General features: G+C 49.8%; 9 protein-coding genes across 9 annotated transcripts; 3 read left to right on the forward strand and 6 right to left on the reverse strand.

Annotated features, from left to right (window-relative positions):
- Positions 1-1,356: 1,356 nt before the first annotated feature.
- On the forward strand, positions 1,357-4,001 carry N7520_003013 (Nitrogen regulatory protein nrfA; the record flags this gene model as incomplete). The annotated part of the gene is made up of 2 exons (XM_057136948.1): positions 1,357-1,709; positions 1,775-4,001. The coding sequence occupies 2 exons, from the start codon at positions 1,357-1,359 to the stop codon at positions 3,999-4,001; spliced, it is 2,580 nt and encodes an 859-aa protein (XP_056999634.1).
- Positions 4,002-4,621: 620 nt separating this feature from the next.
- Positions 4,622-5,178, forward strand: N7520_003014 (transcriptional regulator family: GATA type zinc finger; the record flags this gene model as incomplete). The annotated part of the gene is made up of 5 exons (XM_057136949.1): positions 4,622-4,636; positions 4,686-4,707; positions 4,771-4,881; positions 4,958-5,119; positions 5,168-5,178. 5 exons carry the CDS (start codon positions 4,622-4,624, stop codon positions 5,176-5,178), a joined length of 321 nt encoding a protein of 106 aa, XP_056999635.1.
- Positions 5,179-6,055: 877 nt separating this feature from the next.
- Positions 6,056-7,183, forward strand: N7520_003015 (IPI1/TEX10 family protein; the record flags this gene model as incomplete). The annotated part of the gene is made up of 3 exons (XM_057136950.1): positions 6,056-6,103; positions 6,154-6,226; positions 6,282-7,183. 3 exons carry the CDS (start codon positions 6,056-6,058, stop codon positions 7,181-7,183), a joined length of 1,023 nt encoding a protein of 340 aa, XP_056999636.1.
- Positions 7,184-7,439: 256 nt separating this feature from the next.
- On the reverse strand, positions 7,440-9,211 carry N7520_003016 (nucleobase cation symporter-1 family protein; the record flags this gene model as incomplete). The annotated part of the gene is made up of 3 exons (XM_057136951.1): positions 7,440-8,321; positions 8,377-9,017; positions 9,076-9,211. The coding sequence occupies 3 exons, from the start codon at positions 9,209-9,211 to the stop codon at positions 7,440-7,442; spliced, it is 1,659 nt and encodes a 552-aa protein (XP_056999637.1).
- Positions 9,212-9,951: 740 nt separating this feature from the next.
- Positions 9,952-10,227, reverse strand: N7520_003017 (kinase-like protein; the record flags this gene model as incomplete). The annotated part of the gene is made up of 1 exon (XM_057136952.1): positions 9,952-10,227. The coding sequence occupies one exon, from the start codon at positions 10,225-10,227 to the stop codon at positions 9,952-9,954; it is 276 nt and encodes a 91-aa protein (XP_056999638.1).
- Positions 10,228-10,688: 461 nt separating this feature from the next.
- On the reverse strand, positions 10,689-11,489 carry N7520_003018 (uncharacterized protein; the record flags this gene model as incomplete). The annotated part of the gene is made up of 1 exon (XM_057136953.1): positions 10,689-11,489. One exon carries the CDS (start codon positions 11,487-11,489, stop codon positions 10,689-10,691), a length of 801 nt encoding a protein of 266 aa, XP_056999639.1.
- Positions 11,490-12,241: 752 nt separating this feature from the next.
- Positions 12,242-14,289, reverse strand: N7520_003019 (putative G1/S-specific cyclin Pcl5; the record flags this gene model as incomplete). The annotated part of the gene is made up of 2 exons (XM_057136954.1): positions 12,242-13,821; positions 13,887-14,289. The coding sequence occupies 2 exons, from the start codon at positions 14,287-14,289 to the stop codon at positions 12,242-12,244; spliced, it is 1,983 nt and encodes a 660-aa protein (XP_056999640.1).
- Positions 14,290-15,881: 1,592 nt separating this feature from the next.
- N7520_003020 (putative aminotransferase) lies at positions 15,882-17,398 on the reverse strand (the record flags this gene model as incomplete). The annotated part of the gene is made up of 7 exons (XM_057136955.1): positions 15,882-15,931; positions 15,995-16,502; positions 16,553-16,630; positions 16,677-16,997; positions 17,053-17,182; positions 17,230-17,263; positions 17,317-17,398. 7 exons carry the CDS (start codon positions 17,396-17,398, stop codon positions 15,882-15,884), a joined length of 1,203 nt encoding a protein of 400 aa, XP_056999641.1.
- Positions 17,399-17,760: 362 nt separating this feature from the next.
- On the reverse strand, positions 17,761-18,419 carry N7520_003021 (uncharacterized protein; the record flags this gene model as incomplete). Its single annotated transcript, XM_057136956.1, has 2 exons — positions 17,761-18,351; positions 18,405-18,419. The coding sequence occupies 2 exons, from the start codon at positions 18,417-18,419 to the stop codon at positions 17,761-17,763; spliced, it is 606 nt and encodes a 201-aa protein (XP_056999642.1).
- Positions 18,420-18,863: the final 444 nt, after the last annotated feature.

The following is an 18,863-nucleotide window of genomic DNA, read 5'->3' on the forward strand; positions in this document are numbered from 1 at the left end:
AAAAAAGAATTTTAAAAATAAATCCAGACTTTAATTTCGATCCGCATATATTATATTCAGATCAGCTCAATGTTCACCACAATTGATAGAAATATTTATTCTAGAGTGATGTTCCCGAATTACACTTTCCATTCATTTACACCTCATCTCTCTTAGACGTCGCATTTGGATCGACTTGAACTAACGACTCCACTTGCAACAGTGCTGGATCCACTTTTCGAACTACATCTGGACTTGTCTCCGGTTCTGTCTACATTAAATGGTATTTCCATGGGTTACAGGTACAGATCATAGCTTTGGTTGGACGCGTGCCTCTGTCTTAGTACCTGCATGTTTAATTTCATTATTCGCCGTCCTATTTGCCCCCTAAGTCTCCATTGACGGGTCTATCGGACTCGGGCCGATACATTCGAGGCCTTCGGGCCCGTTCCAATTCGGTGGGGTCAAGAGTGTAGTGAAAAAAAGAAGAGGCACACACCACGTTGAATGGGGCCGTGCGGAGTAAAACCATCTATAGGTAAGCGGTTATTCGTGGGATTTCCCGGATGAATAGTATCAAAAGGGCCCAGAAGGGGGCATTGTCAGATCGTAATGACAAGAGACACCTGGACGGGAGTGGCGTTCAAAGGCGCATGAATCATGTAGTCGAGGGAAGCGCCGTAAATCGGTATTTGAACTCTTATAAGTTATTACTATTCTGAAGTAAGTTAGGTACTTTAATGTATTCCATTCCAGTAGTTTGGGTTCATGTTGTTGGGGCTTGTAACGGTATTACCCGTACCAATTTCGTACAACTGCCACTTTCTTCTTTCCCCAAACTTCAAACCCAAGAACATATCATATTCCCACTTTCCCTCCCTGGGTCTCAATTCTCTCTTTCCCTTTCACTTTAACTGTTTGTGTCTTTCCCTCTCTCTTGACACGTTATAACAATTTCCCCTCCCCCCAATTCAACCACGTTTCCCGGGGCATGAGCGTCTGGAGGGTCTAGCCCCCCCCCTCTCCTCTTCCTCCAACGACCGCAATACATTTTATATATCAAGAGTTTCTCAAAAATCGGAGGTGTGGGTGGTGGTCCGCGCACTAAGTAACGCTCGGTGCATTGGATCGCAAAAAAAAAAAACGGTTGTAACTGACGTCGGTGCTGACCCTGGTCGAGTCGCTGACTGAGACAATCCAATCCCAAATCCCCAATCGTTCGATCGCGATCTTTCTCCCCGGCAAGGGTCTCTCCATTCCTGTGCCGCATACTGGGGGCAGATTTGAATTTAAACTGTTTTTTTAACCTTGAAATCTTTTTCGAAAGAAAAATCACCCCTCCTTGCCTTGCTTTCCCTTTCACCCCGGCATTTCGCCATGGAGGGAATGCATGGAAGTCATGGAGGCCGACCGCTTCAATCCTCCGCTTTCCAGGACATGGACTCCCATATGATGTCGGATGACTTCTCCTTTGGTTCCCCCTTCAGTCCTACAGGTTCCACTGCTCAAGATGGCATGCTCAATGACCCCATCTTTCCTGAGTGGAGGAGTGGTGCCCCGCGCGGTGGCGATAACCCCGACGAATTGCAGCGGCAGGACCCCTTGGCCGCTCAGATCTGGCGGCTTTACACCAAAACTAAAGCCAACTTGCCTAACCAGGAACGTATGGAGAACTTGACCTGGCGGATGATGGCTATGAGTTTGAAACGCAAGGAACGAGAACAGCTTCGGTAGGTTCCCTTTTCCCTATACCATTCCGTACCGGGCGGGATAGCTCACTTCCTTGGCCCTGTAGGTCGTCGCAAGCCAATCAACATATTACTAGTCCTACCCCGAGCGGGATCGCGCAGTTGCATTTGTCCGACCAGGCGTCGACAGATAACTCGAACTCCAGCATGAACCCCGAGTCCACCCCGGATGCTATGAACTTGGATGACTTTATCGTCCCCTTTGACTCCCCCGTCGAGTACTCGTCCCACTCCGCCGTTGACCGTCAGTTTACTGCGACACCGACCGCCTCTATTCCGATCAAATCGCGCAAGGACCAGCCAGCCGATCCGTCCGTTGCTGCGTCATTCCCACACCCTGCCCAGGAGCAGCGCAAGAACAGCGAGTTCGGTTACGTCGCCCGTCGGGTTCGCAAGACCAGCGTCGATGAGCGCCAATTTTTCACTGGACTTGCAGTGCCCACGCGCAAACGCCCGGCCGATGCATCGCCCCAGGTGCCTCCCGTATCAAACGCGATGCTAGCGCAACATTCTGAATTGTCGGCTGCTGCTCTGCCAGATTACTCCCTTGATCACCACTCCCCAGCCGGTTTTTCCATGCCGACCAATGGGATGGGTCCTCGGCGTCACCATCACCAGCACACCGCGTCGGCTGGCCTGCCGTATGGTCTAGACACCTTTAACGTGGGCGACGAGAGCGCGATCAGCTCGGCAGGTCCTTACCAGCAGCACTTCACATTCTCCCCCTCCGATTCTCCTATGACGGCTGGCAATCCTTTCTCCAACTTGTACGCTCAGACCCCGCTTGCGTCGTCTCTTAACTCTACCGAGTTCTTCTCTCCCCCTCCGTCTGGGTATCAGTCGGCTGTGTCAACGCCTCAGCCGATCTATGAGGGCGAGCAGTCAATTTTCTTCTCCGATGCGCCATCGGCCGATTCCCACAACCAGCGCCGCATTCCAACATATCTGCAGCAGCAACGATCCTCCAACTTGTCTGCATCGCTGCAGCCTCGCCAGATGTATAACAGTAACAACGGGGATTATCAGTCCCCTGTTACTGGTCCGCCCACAACCATGGGTTTCTCTGTCCCACAGCAGCACGTGGATCCTACGCAGGTGTTAGGCCACGAGTATTCCTCAACCGCACCCAACTCCAGCATGTTTACATTTGGTGGAGATTCCGATAATGAGGACGATGATGGCCAGTCATATGAGCGAGGAGGCATTGCAATGCCCCATGACTTTTCATCCATGGATGAAACTGGCGACATGAACGCGGGTCTGGCGTGGGACGCAGGCTTCCCAGGCTCTGTTCAATCACTGCCTGGGTTCAATGGCCAACATCGCAAACACGTCACCATTGGCTCAACCGACATGATGGACGGTCCATCTGAATGGCACCACGCGAGCCTCGGCCGTGGACATGGCTCTGCAGCCTCCATCAGTGAGGTTCGTAACCGGGAGCAAGATCATCGTCGTCATCAAAAAATTCCCCGCACGGCTTCGACTCCCAACGCTCCTGGTCTGCTGCGTCAGAGCATGAACGGTACCGCCAGCGGTCCGCCGACGAACCACCCATCACCTAATACCCCTCCCGAATCTGGTCTTAGCAGCGCTGTTCCCTCTCGACCGGCCAGTCCCGGTGGGTCTAAGAACGGTGACCCGAATGCGGGGCCGACCACCTGTACAAACTGTTTCACTCAGACCACTCCACTGTGGCGTCGTAACCCCGAGGGCCAGCCCTTGTGCAATGCTTGCGGTTTGTTCCTGAAACTCCATGGCGTGGTTCGACCCTTGTCGCTCAAGACCGATATTATCAAAAAGCGAAACCGCAGCAGTGCTAACAGCCTGGCTGTTGGTACCTCTCGCTCTTCCAAGAAGTCCTCTCGGAAGAACTCCATTGTACACGCCCCGACTAGTGCTGTCGCCTCCCGCGCGCCGAGCAACAATGCTTCTGAGTCACCGCCTGCTCTCCTGGGATCCAGCCTCTCCAGCAAATCCGGTGTGATCCCTATCGCCGCTGCACCGCCCAAGCCCGGTCCCCCAGCCGGAGTTTCTCAAGCTCGTGCCGGTGTGCAGGTAGCCCCCAGGCGGCAGCGTCGCCTAGAGAAGGCACCCACCGGATCCGAGCCAGATACGGATGACAGCCCCAAGGCTACCGCGCCTGCTTCTCGATCCAAGGTGGTGCCATTAGCCCCGGCCATGCACCCTGCAGCTGCCAACCCCGCCAACCACAGTATCGCCGGTGGCCAAGGCGCAAGCCAGGAATGGGAGTGGCTGACAATGAGTCTTTAAGCCCTGTTATACGATATTTATCCTTTTCTCTCCCGTCTGTATGACAGAGCTGGCCACCTCTCCTTTAATCTCGTCCATACACACGACCCGACTAATGCCTGGTGGTTCCTCGTGGCTTTGCGATTATCTTTATGCCTTTTTCTATTTGTTACGTTACGTGTGCTTGATGATCTTTTTGATTTGATTGATACAATCGCGTCTGTCCGGGACCCAAGTTGTTTTTTTCTTGTGTTGTTCTTATGTGCATCTTGGGACCGGGCAGAAGTGCGCATCTCTCTGAATTTTTTGATTTTATTCTTTCCAAATGTTCTCTATTCTTTCTTCTTCGCACTGCTGAGCAGGCCCTGATGGGGATGTTATTTCATAGACCGAATTTGACTACGATTATACGATTATATGACTTGCAACTTTTCATTGTAGTATGTTGAATAAAATTAGTGGCATCAGCTTTGAAGTCCTCGTTGACTTTTAGCTATCCATGGACAACAGGTGGAGGCAAAATCACGTCATGTCGACGATTTACCTGATACCATTCTTGTCTATACAATAACTCAGCTGTCCATAACCAATTCCCTATTTTCAAGTAAATCTTCTATCCACCATCCTGAATAAACACCACAATGACCGGCTCAGCAGTATGCTCTCCGCTTCCCATTCTATTCCGAATCAAACTAATAGCATCAGAGCGAATTCGCCAACACAGACGGTACATGAACATCCATCATGCGTACGGATTACAATCCAAAACCCATCACTGACAACCTACCAGAGGCGACCGAACCCCTCGACACCAGTATCAGTCGACCTGACACATACGCCGCCCACGCAAACGAATCCGCGAGTCGTATGCAAGAGAGCATCGCTCGCCACTTAGAACCAGGTATGTCAGACTATGAGAGACTTGTTATTTCCTGTGAAGCATGATAGAGTAGTTGCATGCTAATAACCGTCTCTAGGTGATACACGAGCAACCTCCCGCCGATTGTCCGATACGCCCGATTCCGTGCGAAGTCTTTTTCACCGTGAATCGGAGGGTGAAGAGGGAGGTGAAGAATCGAAATCTGTTTTGGAGACTGTGCATGAGTATGTGGCGAAGGCTTTAGGTGGTGGGTCAAGAGGTGAGCAAGAGTTTTGCTTATGTCTTATAGTATTACTTACAAGACTAGGTGCAGAGTAGATGATACAACTAGAGATTTGACACCTGTCTAAAGATATCATTTGTATCAATCTAGAATCATCTGACAAGATCCCATTACCAATTCCTCAAAACAGGCCCACAATAAAAGCCAAAATGCAACCCGCTCACGAAGTTCCCCGAAATCAGTACTGGAACCCCACCATGGTCGCATTGGAGTCCTTAATGTGCTACTCGAGGGGAATGGTCAAGTCTCGTGTGATACAGTGCCGAGGTGAGTAGGCACAGGATCGCGGCGGATAAATGGATTGTTATTGATGTGTTTGGGTTTTTACTTCCCTCTGAATGGCATTGCGTCGATTCAGGGGGTATATTTTGGTGGGCTAGGAATTTCTTGGTCATTCAGTGGTAAGAATGGAGTTGGTAGGGATTTGATTTTGATAGAGCTTATGGTTGTGGTTCTAGATTTAGTGTGGGGGAGGGCGATCTCGGCCCCACGATCCCACCGATCGGGTTTTTACGTGATAATGCATGGATCTAGGGATGTTTAGATTGTGTGTCTGATTTCTGTCAGATTCAAATGTTAATTTGTGTATGTAAATTCGAAACTTATCTTATATGGGTTTACGGAGTGACAGTTGATTTAATTAGTCTGATGACCATGGTTGGTTGTTAAAATAGAACTATGGTTGATTATTGATATGGATAGATATATAATTCATTCTATTAATTACACAAGGTACAAAGATATCTATATTTCATTCATTGTCATCGTGCAGGAATTTCTTGAATCCCTGGATTTGAACTTCATTTATATTTCAACCATTTCTGCCTGAGGCCGTTATCGGTATCACGTGGGTCTCCCCATACTAAAAAAAAATGCGGAAACTTTGGAGTCAAATTATCAAACACCGCAATCATGGGTGCCAGCGCTAAGAGAAAGAAGGAGAGGCAACAGGACTTCCAGGTAAGATGCTAATTCATCTTGCACTAAATTAACTCACTGACACTTCGCAGAAACCTAAACTCAAGGTTGGCAAGGCCAGACCCAAACCGGATAACTTCACCGATACCAGCTTCAAATCAAAAGGTACAGTTACAATCCTGAAGAACAAGAACAAGAACAAGAACTAACATATACCCAGCAATTGTCCTCACACAACAATCCCTTCAACTCACAGCTCCCACCTCCAATGCACAATTCTCCCACCACCTCTCCCTCCTCACATCCAAATCCGACACTCAACGTCGCGACTCTCTCGCCCACTTGACCTCGTCCATCACCTCCAGACCCGTCAATTCTGCTCTCCCACAACCAGTCAGCGTCATGCTCCCATCTCTCCTCCCCCTCCTCCTAGACGGTAGCAACAATGTCCGCACACAACTCCTGAAACTCCTGCGCACACTCCCCACCTCCGACGTAGAGGACCATGTCGTCCAACTTCTCCCCTACGTCCGCGCAGGAATGACTCATCTAGCAGCCGACATCCGCGTCTCAGCCGTCGAGGTCTTATCCTGGATCGTCGAGTCCGCAGGCGAACAAGTCGTATCCTGCGCAGGAGGCTGGATCAAGACGCTAAATTGCTTCCTGTCAGTGCTGGGATGGCATACCGAGGAATCAGCGCGGTGGTCGTCGAATCGGGCTTCATTTGGCAAATCGGGTAGTCAGGGACGACCTATGATTAAGGTTCTAGGAGCGTTGGCGGGATTTTTGGAGGCGGGTGTTGGGGAGCCTAATGCTGTTGGTGAACAGCAGATTGATGTTGATTCTGCTTGGCCTTTTCCATTGTGTCAGACGGCTCATCATATGATTACGGATGCTTCGGCGCCGTATGCTTATTTGAATCTTTTTGGTCAGCCGCGGGATGCGGAGGGGGAGATGTATGAGACGAGGGAGGATCGGTTTAGGGTCTTTGCCACTCGGTTTTTGCCTGCCATTGAGCGTGGGCTGAAGAATGCGAGGGAAGAGGGTGGAGAGTTGGGGAGAGCTTCTTCTGGGGTGACTAAGGTGCTGAAGGGAGCTCTGTCTTATGGACCTGGGCCGTGAGCATTGTGTTCTAACACTTGCGTCCCGGCTATACTCATGAGAACCAAAATACACGGTAGAGGCTCTACCGTTTTCAAGTGCCTATCCATAGGATACAGTCCCAGGCAAGCCAGCTTACCTGCGCATGGCATCTCTTACCCAAAGATGGCGAAAGAGAACCATTTAGCATTGGGACGCACCCGCGCACAACAGATACCAGACTGGTCTCCAGTAAATAGATTAGCAGTATATAAGCTACTGAAACAAGTCAGAGCTATCAAACAGCCTTCTCAGACTCAAATCCCCCTTTGCCATCTTTCATACGCATATCTTCACTGGTATCCTGGGCCTCCACACCCATAACAACAGCAGCCTCCTCGTAAATCTCATCAGGAAGAACAGCCCTCTCAATACTCGCTTCCGTAGCAGGAAACCACCAAGATAACCCGACATAAACACCACCCGTCGCACAGAAACCCAACAACCATCCACACTGATAAGGATGAATTCCAACCCCAACATCAATCGAAGAATTAACCGCATTAATCAAACCAGGCAAATTCGGCGCAACACCAACCAAAAACGAAACAATAGCCCTCCAATTGAACCCCCAGATCTCCTTGCCCGCAAACAGAACCTCATACCGATATGTCCGATTCCACGGCTGATAAAGCGCAAGGCTATCATACATCTGCCGTCTAACAACCCAATAATCAAGTAGCATAATCGCCGCAATAGGACCGAGGAAAATAGCATACGCAGACATGAAATTCAAGAAATTGTCCGCTGATTCGAGGATCTTCCACGGGACCAGTGCCCAGGAAAGCATGGCGCAGAGGATCTGGCCACGGCGGATATTTATGAATTGGGGTGCTAGTGCGGTAAAGTCGTTTGCAGCGGAGAGCGAGTTTGCAGAGATGTTTACACCTAGGGAGGCGAGGGCGAATGAAAATGCGGCGAAGAAGCGACAGGATCGGTTGGGCCAGTAGCTTATTAGGACTGTTGGATCCCAGGGGATTGAGGAGAGATTATAGTGTGCTTGGCCGGCGGAGGAGGCTGCTATACCGATGAAGCCGATGAAGGTGAAGATGATAGGAAGCATTGGGATGTAAAGGAGTTGCCAGCGGGGGCTGACACGGGAGTAGCGAGAAAAATCAGACTGTCATGGTGTTAGATACTGTACGTCTGATAGACTGGGCAAGTACGAGACTCACCTGATTCACACTCAGAGTAGCATAATTCCCGAAGACAGAAGTCATATTGGCCAGAAACATCCAGCTATACTTACTTCCTTTAACAGTGGCATGTTGGTCTTTAAAAACACTCCCACCCCCCTTCTCGGCCACAAAGGCCCAGATCAGAATAGCAATCCAAGCAATTGGGACGAGAATCGACTTGACGGTAAAAAGCCACCGTAACTTATTAGGATGCATGCATAAGAAGGGAAATTGAATGATAAAGAAGATCAAATAAGCCACCATCCCATTCGTAGTGATACCTTGATCTTCGGGTATCTCGTTCTTCAAATTCAAGTAACTGGGCCAGATAGCGCCTAGCATGACGCGGACAGCATTTCCGCCGTTGATGTTTTGGATCGCGAACCAGAAGCAGGCGAGAATGACTCGGGATATTATAGGGATGTAGGAGCCCCAGAAACCCCAGGATGCGCGGGCGATTACTGGGAAGGGCATGTGGTATATTGCGCCGACTGTGCCATTGCCTGAGATGACGAAGGAGATGATGAAGAAGGAGATTGCGATGATTGCGAGGGCTTCTTTGTAGGTTAGTCCGACTGCTATTATGCTGCTTGCGAATTCCCAGGTTGCGGCGTTGAAGGCATCGGATATCCAGTAAGCTAGACAGGGTTAGTACTAAGTAACTGTTTGTGATGGATTGGATTCGCATTGGCGTACCTATTATGCTGGCGACACCCCATTGGCGTCCTAGCAAGGGGATAGGGTCAAGATCACGGTTCGTCCATCTTGCATTGCCTGAAGCAAAAGCTGACTCGGGTTGTGAAACGCGAAGTCGAGGCCGGGAGAGGCGCATCTTTATGAAGGTGGAGTCGGGATCCACTCAGATCGAGTCCAGCTTGGAAGGGATGAGAGATGAAGGCATACAGAACTGAGCTCGGAATCACGGAATATTTAACAACTAATAGTAGATAATTTCCCCGCAGATACATTATCTCAATCTTAATCTCATTCAATGACGCCGTGATAAGAATGATAAGAATGATAAGATCAACGAATAACAACCAATGGATCTTCATAATCCCTCGTATTGACGCAAGTACAATCAAACTATTCGCTGCCACAATTACCGTACTTGAAGAAGAAAAAGGGGTCCTACCTGATAGATATCGGAGCTCTCCGTCAACCACTGGCTAAAATATCCCGTTATACAAGTTTCCTCACTCAAACAACCAATTTTCTCACTAATTTCCCAAAGGGCCACTCGAGAGAAAGTGCGAAGGTCCATTTGTCTCCAATTTTTGACACATGACTTTCTTTGACGCAATATCTTCTATTATTCTCACTCTAACAGCATTATTGTATGTGTCTCTATCGTTGTTACTGCTGAGAAGCAATTCCTTCGTATCGACATCAAGATATGCCAGAGTAGCAAATTGATTATGCCAGCACTTTTGAATCAATTCGACTATTATTGAATTACCCAGAATTGGTAAATGTATACTCTGTAATAGATCTCCGGGTTTCAGACCACGCTCCCCAATATCATCAGTAAGGCAACGGTCTATATGGCTCCATGCCGTAGTTGATGTAATATTAAATAGAGCCAAGGGCAAACTGTTCGGTTCGAGGTCCTAGGAGCCCGGGTTCGGGACGGGCCATATCGTATTTCGGATCATTCTGGCTTAGCACCCTTCCCCACGGCTCTAGGCAAGTATGGAACGGTGGTCCGAAGTTGGCAGCATAGTCAACATCGCTTACCTTGAGTGTATCGCCATCGAGGAGAATATGATCCGGTCGCAGGTCGCCATAGGTGAGATTGAGTGATTCAACGAAAGCGATTGCTTGGGCAAGACTGCTTATCCATTCCATTCTAGCCGTAGGCGTAGTGGTACCAATATGTCTACTTTGATAACCACCCTATGTTGGCCGTATGTTAGAAACATTGTACAATGAAGGGGCAGGGTTTATGCTCACAGAGTGTGTCTTAAGATGTCAAGCTCTTTACAAAACTGCTGTCTCTTGGGTTCGATAGCTTATGCGACTTTGACCACAATACCTAGGTCGACCTTGTAAAAGTAGGATATACCCCCCGTTTCCATCAAATTCACATTCTCAAATTGATGCTTGAAGTCCATGAGGGCGCGGTATAGGTAGTCAGAGCTTAGGAGAGTATAAATGGTCGGACACTGGTAAGAGTAGGAGGTAAGTAGTAAATAACTGATATTTCTGAGTGCAATACAGTACAAAAAAAGACAAAGGCGGTCAATGCTAGTCAAGCAAAAGGGTTTGGCAGCTGATTCCTTATCCTATAACCCGTCTCACTCTCACTCTCACTCTTCTTCTCCAGGAAGTCTCACATCCTCCCACCCCCTCCCATCCCCAACTTCACTCCTATACCTCCCAACCCCCTTCCACTCATTAATATCAATCCATCCAATCTGCTGAACATCCCCAAACCCTCCGATCCAATACACATGCGTAACAACCATCCTCGCCCAGAAACTTGAATGCGGGGATCCCGCCTTCCCAGGTAACCAAACCTTCGCATCAGGATGCGACGATAAGAAACATTCTTCTAAATCCCCCAGAGCCTCTCCTTCCCCTTCCTCAGATCCAGATGCAGATCCAGAATGTAAAGGATCCAGGTACCCGAATAGCGTAACTCTCGGTAAAGCAGCAGAACTAAGCGGTAAACCAGGATAGACGGGACCGGCCTGGTCGAGATGATCCCACCAGTCTATTTCTAGAGAGAAGTTTGAGTTCGAGCCTATGTTCTTGAATGATGTTGCGACGCGGAGAGCGAGGATGGTGGGGTTTCCTTCTTCTTTGTTGGTGGGGTTGAGGTTCTTAGGGAGTGCGGCGTCGCAGTCTGAGATGTATTCGCGGAGGCCTATTGGGAGGCCTGCCACTGAGTTGGGAGTGGAGGAAGAGGAGGATTCTGTGGGGAAGATGGTGGAGATTACGCCGGAGGGGGATTTGGCGAGGAGGCGACGAGCTAGGAGGGTTGATGTGAACCAGGATGGTCTTGAGAGGGTTACTGGGTCGGAGGGGTGGAGGATGGCTTGGTTGGGGATGACTGAGGCGTTGGTGAGGGAGAATAGGGCTAGAAGCCCGATAATGGGAGATATCATGTTCAATTATGTTGATCGATGGCAAAGGGGAATTTGGTGGTTAAGTGTTGAATATTGAGACAAAGTGAAAGAGGGGAGGAATGCGGAGAAGACGGCTCGAGCGGAGTCAAAGTGTCGCCTGATCTTATCTGATCGCCTTCAGTCCCACAACGTTCACGGGGGTTTCCAAGAATTATTCAAGAACCTTAGAAATTGGATAGAACAAATCCACTGCATTATTATGGTTCAGATTTTGATACTTCCCTAGGAAGCAAATCTAAAGGGATCAGCCGATTCATCGTACGATTCCGAGTTTTCGGCAAACATCGGAGCCGGTCCAAGTCTATGCAATACGGGAAAAGGAAGAAATCTCATCAAGAACTGTACGATTGGCTATCCGTAGATGCGATACTTTCCAAGCCGGACGCCCCAACTCTCCCAAAGTTCCATGGCGCCATCACAGTGCCAGGGAAGGAAGACGTAGTACAGATCACGGCCTCGACTCCTCCCCAGAAACACAGGAGTTAATGTAAATAGATAAATAAAGAAGACCGTCCCATGCCCACCATGCTCCATGCGCAACAAAAACAAGACATGACGAGGAACAAACCCCACGTCCGTACAAAAAACACTATTTCTCACAGAGGACGACCGAGGGCCCGGAGGAGCGGGTGGGAAGGGGTATGTACAGCCCGGGATCGGTCGCCTTGGAGGGGATATTCAAGAAACATTTCAAAAAAAAGAAAAGACAGGGCTTTTTCTAGACCAGTCGTTCAGTTCAGGAAGTCCGCGCGTAGGCTGGGGTTCAAGGCGACTTTGCGCGCTTCACTGCCGCAGCAGGCCCGTTTGATGCCAGCTGGTCCAGAGAGACCATCTCCGACCAGGAATGAACTGGCTAGGTGTCCATCGGGCAGAATCGAGGAGTGACCCGATGCGCCTGCGTCGATCAGATGCCGAACATGGTTCTGAAGAAGCATGTCGTCTGATCCGGTACGACCGCGTTTGCGGCACTGGCGCCGTTCGGGTGTAGCGCTGGACAGTTCGCATAGGCTTTGAGCGGCTTCGCTCAGACTGGAGTCCAGTGAGTAGCTGGAAAGATCCGGGGCAGAGCTAGTAGCACCCGAGTAAGAATCGGGAGAGCTGTAGATATTCACTAGGGAACTCTCGTCGATAGGAGAAGCAATAGCAAGGGTCTGACGGCTCTCCTTTAGGGACTTGTTAGTACACCGCATAGTAGCCTTGACAGCTAACCGAGCCGGAGGAGCACACACTCCTGCTCCCGACGCATTCGAAGATACGGACGAGGACCGCGAAGAACGGGACGACAGGGTCGACACATCCGACACCATCGAGTCCGGAGACGAAGCAGAGGAGGTTGACCGAGCCAGAGAGGACCGCCGAACTGAGTATCCATCGTACGAGTTAGTCCGAGGGTAGAACGAGAGAGGCGGGCGCTGATCAAGAGTCGAGCGCGCCAAACTCAGGTTCTGTGCCTGAGACATCGCCGTACCGATAGAGGAGCGACGGGGGCATGCAGCCATACTCGCGGCAGGAGTGTGGGCCACATGCGACTGAGGGGTCATCTGGGGAGTCGGGAGCATGGTAGGACGCGGCAGGGTTGGCATCGTATAGTCCATTCGCAAAGTCGGCTCTAGAGTCCGGGGCAAATTGCGACAAGGCATCTGTTCGCGTGGAGGCGTACGGAAGTACTCGTTACCGGCACTGCGCGGGGACGGGGATTCTGACAAGGCGCTCAAATCCATGCCGCCCATGGCCGAGACCGGGGTCATAGGCTGCTCCGGTTCGATCGTCTCCAACTCGGGGGTTAACCGGGGGAGGACGGTACGCCAGCACTGGCCCTCACTTGCAGGAGGACCACCGGCACCGGGAGTCAGCTTGAGAACGAGGTCAGTCCAGCGCTGGAACATAGCCTCAGAGATATGCAAACGCCAACCAACCGCCTGCAGAAACATCAACTCATTCTGATTAATTTCCAGGGTATTCAGGCCGGAGATCTTGCTCCAGGCCCGGGCGGAGTAGTTGCGGTCTTGCAGATACTTCGAAGCCAAAATCAGCGCCGCTAAAAACATACGACGACCACACTGCATGGCCCGCATCATCGACTGGTCACGGGGCTGTTCCTTAGTGAAGTCGTGGGCAGGCACATGCGGCTTGATCTTGATAAGATAGTAGAGTGCCACCTGCAAAGTACTGTAGCTAGTACGCGAGCGACGAAGCGTTTCTTGAATAAACGTCCGCAGGGGAAGAACTCCCTTGGATCCAGTCGCAGCATCACTACGGGACGCTGCGGCCGACAACGGCCAGATGTTCTCGACAATCTGGGACGCCGTATCTTTTGGGGTTTGGTCTTAGCCGAGAGGTCCCAAAAAAAAATAGGACGTATAGTTTATGACTCACCGACGAGGTTATCGACAAAATTCACTTTTCGCTCGGACTGGCGGAGCAGACAGGGTGGTGGACGAGCACCGGGACCAGAGGTCGCGGCACTGTTAGTGCGCCGAGGGTGCATGCGCAACTCAGGCGGCACAGCGGCATCTTTGGAAGGTACTACCTTACCAAAGACACGAGAACCTCCCGAGGTTCTCCCCGAAGTCTCATCATTTTCCCAGATCACATCGACCGGGTTTGTGGCGGTAGAGGAGATAGAACTCTGTGCATCGAGCGAGAAGACGGATGAGGAAGAGGAGGAGGCGGAGGAGGAGATCGAAGAGGCATAAGGGTGAGCGTGAGACGCTTTTGAGCTGGGGTTTGATAGCAAACCCAAGACGTTCATCCCCGACATATCCGATGCGGGATTCATGGAGACTGCGGAACAGTCTAGATTTCAGCGCGACCGGAGGGAACAAGGATGATCCGATTTGTTCAAGAGACCGTTAAGCAGGGAACCGGGAACGAAGGCCGAGGAGACAAAAGCCGTCTTTTGAAAAGAAAGGCGACGGCAAAGCCTAGATGTGTAGTAGTGCCAGGGTTGGACAAGTAAAGAGATTATAATCCAACAAACGTTGGAGTCAGAGTGGGAGTCACAGTAAGTAAAAAGTGGCAAAAATATGACAAGGAAATAGTCACGATCTAACCAGTGTTGAGGCTAAACGATATACCCCAAGATTATAAGTTTCTGAACTTGAAATCTAAACGGAGATGGAAACAGTGAGGATATCGATAGCAGCAACACGGTCGATCGGGACGAAGGAGGCAGTATACATTTTGAACGAAACAAGCAGGAAAGAAAAAAATAGGACACCCAACTAGACCATGAACAGGCACTGATAGTACTTGTCAAGGCAGTCGTGGCGACTAGGCAGTATAGGCAGTAACAAGTGGCGGGGGCGGAGAAAGGAGTCAGGCGGGTGAGAAGTTCAAGTTTAGGTCAGGTACGGGGGGGGAAAGGGAGTGTCGGGGGAAGCGTCGGGGGGAGTCAGAGTGGAGAGGTGGGGATGTTCAAGTGGCGGGTTAAAAGGGAAAAGAAAAGAGTCAGAACAGAAGGGGTTGGGAGAGAAGAGATTTTAGGCTCTCACAGAACATCAATGACTCCTAAAGGGGGGAAAAGAGAGAAAATGGTAGAGTGACTAAGATGTGGCGAGAAGGTACGGGTGGCGTGTGAAAGGGAAGAGGCGCATGAGTCACTTTGCATAGGCTATACTTAGTTTTATACGATACATATGTTAGGTGTAAGGTTTTTAGGTTATATCGCCACATATCCATTCTATAATATTCTATCTATCATTACGGAGTGCTATTATCAGTAGGACGGAGTAAGTCTATCCATAACTGCATCCGGTATTCGGCTTGACTCATACCTTTGCCACGCTGTTCACACCCGGTCGACACCCCAACCAATTAAATCATGTCAAATCCTTAGGTCAAAACCCCACTTTCCTCCCGATTAGCCTCGCTGTCATTGGCGCCATCTCCGATCGGCACTGGCTCTTTGGGATTCATGCAGTTTAGGAAGCCCAAGTTAAAATTATTTATGCCTGATGATTACTCCGTACATTGTCACCAATACAATGTACTGTACTTCCATGACACCTGACTTAACCTCAAGGAAATTCCTGCAGGTCATACACTGCCATCATGGCGGAAGCCTCGGTGGCTATACCGGGCGCTTATTCCTTGGCCCTATTTAGTATAGTCAAGGATCCACTTTACGTATATCGTACCCCGTAAGAAATAGAATATCTTGACGTCGGAACGAACTGGAATATTCATGAGAACGGAGTTTTCTATATGATAGTCTGTAAATGTGTTAAGTAAATGGTCTACATGCGGCACAGTAGATAATGATATCTTGGGTAAAAGTTGTAGTTCCCGGCTATCCAGATAGCATATCACATATCACCAGGTGACCTAGCTTGACTCATACTTAACCACGGTTACCTCCAACATCAAACCTTAGGCAAGCACTTCTCGCAAAATGGAAACCAAACCTTCCACCTCCGCCTCTGTTGCCTAGTCAGCTGAGGTTCTACCGTACTGACTACTGAGTACTAAATACCTGAACTTACCTGTATTATAATGCAGCAAACTAACTCGCACGACCCCATCATCCACATCCTCCAATCCACACACCTCCTTCAACAACCGATGGCTGTACATGTGTCCACTCCGGAACCCATACTTTGATACTCCCTCCACCTGCTCAACCACAGACTGACTTCCAACTCCACGTACCACAAAGCTTATCACCGGTACGCGGAGTGCCTGGTCTGCACGGCTTTCTCCGATAACCGTGATCCGCTCTTCCGATTTTAGATAGTCGAGTAGGATGCGCTGTAGTTTCTCCTCGTGCAAGGACATTGCGGCCCATGTTTTGCTAGGGTCGGAACCGAAGTATGCTACTACGTGTGGGATGCTTTGGGTTAGTTCGTAGTTTGCTGAAGCGAGGTTTAATTTGTCGTCTAGGGTGGTTGTTGGTTTGAAGAAGTGGCCCAGGGTTGTGATTTGGGGCTGGATTTTGTTGCAGGCGTACAGTTGGGCTAAGTGGGGACCGTATATCTTGTACCAGGAGAAGGCCTGGGTTTCAACTTTTAGTGGGTTTTGGTGGACGGAGGTAATTTACTTACGTAGAAGTCGACGCCGAGTGCTTGGACGTCGACTTGTCGGTGCGGTGCGAGAGCTACCCCGTCTACGCATAACAGTGCCTGTGTGGATTAGCGTATTGCAGGAAGACTTATAGGTCTGACTTACTCGAGGGTGTACATGAACGGCATCGGCAATTTCCCGAATTGGGCTGATAGTTCCAGTGATGTTGGACACATGTGGACAGGCGACCAGTCTGGTCTTCTCGGAAAGTAGGGTCTTCAAGTCGTTGACATCGCAAGTAGGATTCTTGGGGTCATTCGAAGCCCACCACTTCACGGTTAGACCAAGACGATCTGCAACTCTCACCCACGGGGCCGTGTTGGCTTCATGGTTGAGCTTTGATAGGACCAGCTCGTCGCCTGTCTGGAACTGCAGGGCAGTTGAAAGATTGTGAAGAAGCTGAGTGGTTGACACCCCGATGCTGATCTATAAGGTGTTAGATGTAGTCCCCGAATTGACAGTTCTGGTTGGTGGATGTTACCTCTTCTGGCTGGGCATTGATGAAACTTGCTGCGGCCTTTTGTCCCTTCGTGTATCCACTGGTGGACTCTCGAGAGACCGGGTATGTAGCTCCGAGCTGAACATTCGAGTTCAGCAAGTAAGATCTTATGCTATAGAGCGTTAGTTCCATCGTACTCAACCGGTTCAATTAACTTACGAATCTGCGACTGTTGCAAGCACTTGGCTTCCTCCTTGAGATATATTAGATGCGCATCATATGACAAGAACCGTCGGGTCCACTAACCAGCATTATCCATATAGATCTGCTTTTGCTGCAGAGCCGGGAAGCTCCTGCGCGCAGTTTCGACATCAAAAATTCCAGCCATGATGTGTTGAATATATGTACACGATTATAGCTCTTGCAAATGAATTTGAAATTGAAATGTGGCAGAATTGAGGACACGGATCTCGCTCAGGAGAGGGGTAGTGGTGGATCTGATTTGATAACTGAACGGATTTACTCCGGCTCTCAGTCGGCTCCTTCGCAACAGAAGTTACAAGTACTGCCTTATCAGAAGATACGATATAGCAGTCAAACAACTCCAAACTTGGACAGAAATGCATACGCAAAGAAATCTTCCTTCGATCGGGTATATACGAAATGCAAAGCAAAGGCTCATGTACAAGAAAAGAAGAAAAGAAAAGCCTCCAACAAACTGCAACCAGCACCAAAGATCGAAAATGTTCATTACCGAGAAGAACGAGGACCCCGTGCACTAGGTCCTCCGTTCGCATGCGAAGCATCGTGCACAACACAAAGCAGGTACTTTCGATCCGGCACCACGACAATCTCATGTTTCCGGGTTCGCATGCGCAGCAGCTTCACCTCTTCGTCCTCCCGGTCAGTACTCTCGCCATCTCGGTCCTCCTGCGGATTGTGGGTGCCATTTGAGTAGGTATCGTATCCATCCAATCCCACAGAGGTAGGAGGGATCTCGTTCGATTGCTGGGTGATAGGTCTGGAGAGTGAAGCTTCTAGTGCGGATGCGCTTGTGACAAAGGCGAAGATGTGAGCGGCTAGTGCCTCCGCCTGCGAGATTTGGTGTGATGGAGCTGAGGGAGCAGGTGGGGCGGGTGCTGAGTCGGAGGGGGAGAGTGTTTGTTCGCTGGGTGCGATGGGTGTAGGACGCGGTTGGCTGGATTCTTGAGGGGCGAGCTGGCCTGTTCGCTGGATGATGGAGCCGTCTTTGCGGGAGAGGATCAGCGTAGATTGCACTCCTGGGCGGGAGGTGAGGTGGGAGAGGAGCGCGGTGACATGCTGCGGCACCTGCTGTGTGCGCTGTTTTTTTTAGTACAAGATTTTCTCGACTTTCAAAAGCATAGAGAACTTACTGGTGGGTTGGCCATTGCTGGCTGAAGTCTGCGGGGAAGGATGTAAAAGGAGGTTGGAATGTTGGTGGTGGTCAAGACAGTGCGGCAAATCTCATGGCTCGGATCTCAGATTTGACTTGTCATCTGCAGCCAGCCAAAAAGATCAATGTTTTCAAATCTTTGCGGTGGAATAACCTCAGCTCAAAACATGTTATCCTATCCAGGAAGCTCCGAGCAAGACCAAAACAGATATGACTAAGCGCATCACATGGCCGAAATTGCCCTACAGCAATATTTAGTTCCAGTACGAATAGTTAGAAGTTCAAATAAATAAATAAAAAATTGAATAAATTTCCAAGTTCAATATTGGCTGGGTATGAAGCAGAGAAGAGAAAAATTGGTATCGTCGAAGTAAGTACAACCAAACAGGGATGAAATGTATATCCGGAGAAAAATGGATCGTCACAGCTCAATAAAGGG

The sequence above is a fragment of the Penicillium odoratum genome (assembly GCF_028828045.1).
Source record: "Penicillium odoratum strain IBT 22623 chromosome Unknown utg000002l_segment0_segment0, whole genome shotgun sequence".
Taxonomy (NCBI): Eukaryota; Fungi; Ascomycota; class Eurotiomycetes; order Eurotiales; family Aspergillaceae; genus Penicillium; species Penicillium odoratum.